A 6,194-nucleotide genomic window follows, 5' to 3' on the forward strand; every position below is an offset into this window, starting at 1 on the left:
TTGTTTTGGGCTATATCGGCATACTTTAACATAAGGAACACCCTCCCGAAGTTTGGCACATTCCTCCTGGGACACCCTGTATGAAATCTTAACTATTGTAAACAATTTAAAGTATTGTAACTTTATTCTCTTATTGTAATCAGCTGATGTACAGTAACTGACTTGTCCTATATCATGTAACAATGATCTATAGAGACAAAATATATAAATAAATATTATAACCCAGATAATAGTACTCTCATTTCATGACGGTTGTAATGAATGGTCGGCATGTAAATTGACCAGCATTATATTTTTCTGTGTTTGATTTTGTTCTGATGATGTTTATCCAAATTTCCTTAATTTCAGCAACATACTGTAAAGGTGGCTAAGTGGATCCTTCCAGCATCAAATTTTCAGCGCTGTTATGCCTCAGAGAAGAAGGTGTATAGTCGTGACAAACCACATTGCAATGTAGGAACCATTGGCCATGTTGATCATGGGAAAACAACCCTTACGGCAGCTATTACAAAAGGTAAGTTATAGTTTTTGTACCTACGTATCATCCAGCAGTACAGCTATGAGTAATAATTTTCCAATTTTGAAATTACATGTTACGAGGAAAGCACAGTGTATACAGAATATATTGTAACGTGTTTCGTTACTGAAGACGCCGTAGAGATGGTTAATTGGTTTATTTAACAATCTAGAAGTATCGGCTACAATTAATTATAACAATGTTTCCACACTTTACAAACCCTACAACAAATTCTCTTAACACTATCTTCAAGAGTCTTCATGTATTTGTCGTATACCACAATGTCGGGTGACAGAGTGGATACTTGTACCTGTGGGTTGGTCTGGACGGAGTCGGTTGAGCGGCTAACGTCGTCCGTCGTTGGTGAGATGACCTGCTGGAAGATGCTAAGATTCAAGAGAGTTTATTTACACAGTAAATAATTATACAAATGTAATCAACAGCAAATCTGCTTAAGGCTTGAGCAGTGGCCGACTCCTAACTGACAGAGTACCGTCCTATAGACTAAACTCCGTGATCAGATTAGAAAACGTGTGGATGGTTTGAGTCAGGGTTCTNTGTTGCATAGCAACCAGGACACTGGGACTCTGCTAACTTCGGCTCCGCTCGGCACGTCACTGCGCGTTGCGTGTTATGTCACCGTGCGGAGGGGGGATGATGGAGCGCTGACTCACCCGTCGTGTCAATGCTGGTGGGGGGGGGGTTCTCAATTGCGCAACATGTCACAATATGTAAGTTATATATTGGGTTGCAAAATACCTTGGTGTTTGTCACCAGTCTGCTGTAGCCAAGTTTAATGACTTTCTCCTTTGTCACATATGATATTGCAGGTACCTCTTGTCACATAGTGTATGGATGCAAGTTACGCAGGCTGCGTGGCCCTTTCAAGTGTAACGTTTGCCTCCATGTTTTGTTCTTTCTGTTTCTGAACAAGTAACGTTTCCTGGGAAGAGGTTGTTAGCCTTTACTCAACTCCCTTAACTTAGGAGGACCTATGTGTATTCCCTTAAGGGTGTTGACTTCACCATGTCTAAAGAGCCCCCCCATACCTTTGATTTTTCTGTAGGGGTTCTTGCACCTGCCATAACCAGATAGTCCTGTTTGAAGGCATCGGATGCTCACCTTTCACCCTGCTCCGTCTGCCACATCTGTGCTCTCACCCCAGAATGTGTTGCCCAGGGGTTACCATGAGGAGGGGGATCTGTGGTTTGCTGGCATAATCCTTCCTAACAGGTGGCCTTCTGGTAATTAGTGGTGTGCACCTGCTAGCATCAGTGCACCCCACCACAGCCATTTACCAGCCTTTGACTCCCAGGACAGGTTCATGGTGGCCCCTTTTTGTGCACATGCTTCTGTGGGAATCATGTGTAAATGTTCTGAAGTCTGAAGTTTTTTCTGTCCAGTTATCTGTTAAGACAGTGGAACCCTTTTGTGATGGCAGTTGGTTTTTTTTTGTGCTTCTCTTGTGTTAGCCTTTGGTACAAGTTGGTTCTTGGGAGGTTATTTGCCCCTTCTTGGTGGCATCAGTGAAAAAGGTGGTTCCAGTCAGAGCATACACTGATGTTGCTGGCACATACACTGAGATGGACAATACTCTTTTTTGAAATCTAGCTTTTGCACACTTAAGCTGTTTTTAGATTGTTTTGCATAAGGCCTTGTCACATCAGCTGTATCCCATTGGTTGCTGGAAGGGAGATTTCTGTTTGGATTGAACAGTGTGTGCGTGTTGGTAGTATGGTTTGTCATGACTCATTCACACTGCAGCCACACCTCTGCCATGAATGTGTAGGTTGAATAATTTTGGAATTATGAGCATGAATTGGTACGTAGGCTTTGTGGAAATGGATTTGATCCAGTTGGATTAAGATATTTACAGGTTCTGTCACTGTAATTGTTTTCATTTTCAGTTCTAGCAGACAAGGAACTTGCGAAGTTGAAGGGCTATGCAGAAATCGATAATGCCCCAGAAGAAAGGGCTCGTGGTATCACTATTAATGTCGCTCATGTTGAATACCAGACACCAAATAGACACTATGGCCACACAGACTGCCCTGGACATGCAGATTACATAAAGGTAATATGTTGATAATGCATCTCAGTTTGAGGCTTCATTCTTTTTTCCTTATGCTCTATGCTGTATTAAAGTAGTGTGTGTTAATTTAATTATTTTCCTTTTTTTCTCCATGTTCTGGGTGGAGATGATTGAATTATGCCTTCTGTGTTTGTGTTAGTTGAAGGCAATGCAAGAGTTTCACTTGACTTATGATCTGGGGCCAGTTGGAGAGTGATATGATGCATATGCATAAGTATGCGAAGGAAACCGCAAAAAATATTTTGCATAATGTCGTGTCAAGACCTCTCCTGAGTTGTACGAAATCATCATGTGGATTGACTCCAGAAAACATAACCCTCAAACTGGTACACTTTTCCCTGCAGCATACTTCCTGTATTTCCCTCTAGTTGTCGAGCCGTCCTGATCGCATGACTGTCTGCTCATGACAGATACTTTGGGCTATGTGATTTTATGGAGGCCAGAGGGGGCTGGAGGGGAGGGGAATACAGCAGTAGGTAGAGAGAGGGAGGTCCTGAGTGCAATCACATACACCATCCATGAGAATTCTTTTCATGGTCTTAGTATAGAACAGTGTTAAATATTCAGTAGTGTTTAATCCAAACAAAATGTTGTAAATAGCTACATCCCTAGATCTTTCATAAATGTTCTGCCTCTTCTTATACAGCTGTTATGTTACTGTGCGGATATGAGTGTAGGGACCGAGCTGTTAATGCTGTGTTGGTCTGCTGTTTTCAGAACATGATTACTGGTACAGCCCAAATGGATGGAGCAATCCTTGTTGTTGCTGCAACTGATGGAGCTATGCCACAAACAAGAGAACACTTGCTGCTTGCAAAACAGATTGGAATCAATCATATTGTTGTATACATTAATAAGGTATGTCAGAATCTGGTATTCATGAATGAAGAAATTGAGATGTTCTTGACCACTCCCCCCCACAATTTTTATGGTTTGTCCAGAAATTGTTGCATTTGAACTTATCAGTGCATGTATTATTAATTTGGACTCCAACAAAGTATGCCTCTTTGTATATGAACTTATATCTTTTGGTAAGTAAGTAATGAGGTTATGACTGCAGATCGATGCAGCTGACCAGGAGATGGTCGACTTGGTAGAAATGGAGATACGAGAACTGCTGACAGAGATGGGCTATGATGGAGACAATGTTCCTGTTGTAAAGGGGTCAGCATTATGTGCTCTTGAAGGCAAAAATCCAGATATTGGTAAGTAATTAGTTATGTAAAACTGTCCTGGGTTTGATTTAGATTTTCATTATGTAACCTGAGATTTGAGTTTTCTCATATTTTGCAGCTTTAAGAGATTTTGTCGATACATTTGCTATAAATATAAGTTCAGAAACAGAAGTCTTCTTAAAATTCTTATTATAACTTCAGATTTGAAGTTATATCATGGCAAGTGAGGTACAATAGCAGTGGTTTTTTCAAAAAAAAGTTTTAACCCTTCAGTACCGGGGGCGTTTAAATCGTTTTTCCACTCCAANCAGCAAATGCCATGTTGAAGATTACTGTTGTCTGTGATTTAATTCTGGTGCAGTGGTACCAACATTTTGTAGAAGCCTGCTACCTACTTGCCACTTGGCACTGCAGCCCTGGGTAAGCCTTGGCTTCCTCTGCAACCAGCCTCCACTGCTCTCTCTTCCTCATCTGCTCTATCCATCCTTTCACCTTCAACTTCTTCAGGTCGTTCTCAACACTGTTTAGCCATCTCATCCTGGGTCTTCCTTTTCTTCTTTTGGAATATAGTCTTCCTTTTAACATTCTCTTTGACAGTGCATTATCTTCCATTCCTTCAACATGCCCCAACTATCTTATTCTCTGTGACTTAATAAATCTTAACTGTATCTTCTGGAGGAGCCTGCTACTGTGACATAGAAATATGAACTAAAAGAACCTGAAAGACAATAAAATTTTCTACATATACACTAAACTGTGATTATTTTGTCATGAAATGCAAAATATAATCTTTATTATGTTATGAAATTCCAGAGGACTTACCTGTAGTTTTTTTTTTCAACCTTGAGACTTGGTGATATTTTAAATATAATCACACTATATACAGTAATATTTTGTTCAGACTGTACGCGAGTTTGAACTGCATCACTTCACAGTTTACAATACCTCACACTCTGACGCCCGCATGTGTGCAACTTCTTGAAGGAATCCACGACACACAGTGCAACATCACACTTTTTACAATAGAAAATGGTGCTCCTGCTTTTCTTATTTAATGAACACACATGACAACGTCTTTGTTTCCCTTTGGTTGGCCAGTGTTGTGAATGTCCCATCTCCAGTCGACTCATTTGAACCCCAGATGAACTTGGCCTCCACCGAGAAACGCCACTGACCATGATATCGTTTGTGCGATTGAAAAATCATCTTGGGGGAGGGGGGTTTCCAGCAAAATTGAAAAAATTATGTTGATTGACAAAGCAACACAGTCACCTGTTAGTATTACTTGCAAAATAGTGATGCAGAGTAATTATAATACTAGTCGAAAAGAGTGCCAGTCCAACACTGATACCAAAAGTTACAGTGATGAAGTTGCCTTTTACTCACAAAGTTATACTGGCTCAGTGGGTTTATACCTCTTCCGAGACACAAAATAAAATGACATAAAGAAATGTAGGACAGTCTGACAGTGACTTCCTAACTGATAAAGAAATATATGACAATCCAACACTGACTTCCTAACTGATAATTCGCTCCTGAAAACCAATCCTTGAATATGTCACACTCCCTTGAAAGCTCTTGAAGCACTCATATGTGTGCACAGATGAATATTTACTCCTCAGTTCTCAAAACAAAGCTGGGCTCTATTTGGCTGACAGGTCATAAACAGTCATATCTAAACGTAAATAGTATCGAAACCAGTACCCTGATAAACGATTTCATTGTTCGGAGCTAACAAATGAACCTCTGACATGAACATGCGTGCATTTGTTTTGGTTTCCAACCCAAGATCAAACTGTCATCACTCCCAAAGGGAGCATGTGTCCTGCCTCATACGTGGGGCAATCCAAAAGTTACCAAAATTTGAATTTTGCGCGTGAATGGTTATGAGTACATCGAAATACCACTAGGTGTCTCCTCACACATCCTTCTTGAATCAGTGTGGCAAGCGGCGTCGAGTTGAGTGGTTGGGTTTATTGTTGGTGAACGTTTTTCCATTGTTGTGTTTCCGTGAGTTTGCAGTTTTGCGATGGCTGACCTGAGTGAGCAGCATGTCTGTATAAAGTTTTGTTTCAAACTTTGGAAAACCGCTGCAGAAATGCACCACATGTTGAAGCAAGCTTTTTGTGAAAACAGTTCAGGCCAGACACAATCTTACAACTGGTATAAGTGTTATAAAAATGGCCGAACATTGACTGATGATGACGATCGTTCGGGATGGCCGTAAACGGGCAAAACACCAGAAAATGTCACGAAAGTTAGGGATCTGATTGTGCAAGATCGTAGACTGACCATCCAAGACCTCTGTAACGCCTTGGGACTAAGTTATGGTACATGTCAACGAATTTTGTCAGAGGAACTGAACATGAGGAGGATTGCGGCAAAGTTTGTGCCACGACTGCTGCAAAAT

General features: G+C 40.8%; 1 protein-coding gene across 1 annotated transcript in view; it reads left to right on the forward strand.

The window, feature by feature from the left end:
- LOC111867159 (elongation factor Tu, mitochondrial) overlaps positions 1–6,194 on the forward strand; it is a 19,759-nt gene that overhangs the window by 4,683 nt on the left and 8,882 nt on the right. Inside the window, exons 3-6 of the mRNA XM_023856747.2 lie at positions 349–514; positions 2,425–2,591; positions 3,327–3,467; positions 3,670–3,814. Coding sequence (XP_023712515.1) covers positions 349–514; positions 2,425–2,591; positions 3,327–3,467; positions 3,670–3,814 — 619 coding nt within the window. The remainder of the gene's footprint in view (positions 1–348; positions 515–2,424; positions 2,592–3,326; positions 3,468–3,669; positions 3,815–6,194) is intronic.

The sequence above is a fragment of the Cryptotermes secundus genome, unplaced genomic scaffold (genome assembly GCF_002891405.2).
Source record: "Cryptotermes secundus unplaced genomic scaffold, Csec_1.0 scaffold448, whole genome shotgun sequence".
Taxonomy (NCBI): domain Eukaryota; kingdom Metazoa; phylum Arthropoda; class Insecta; order Blattodea; family Kalotermitidae; genus Cryptotermes; species Cryptotermes secundus.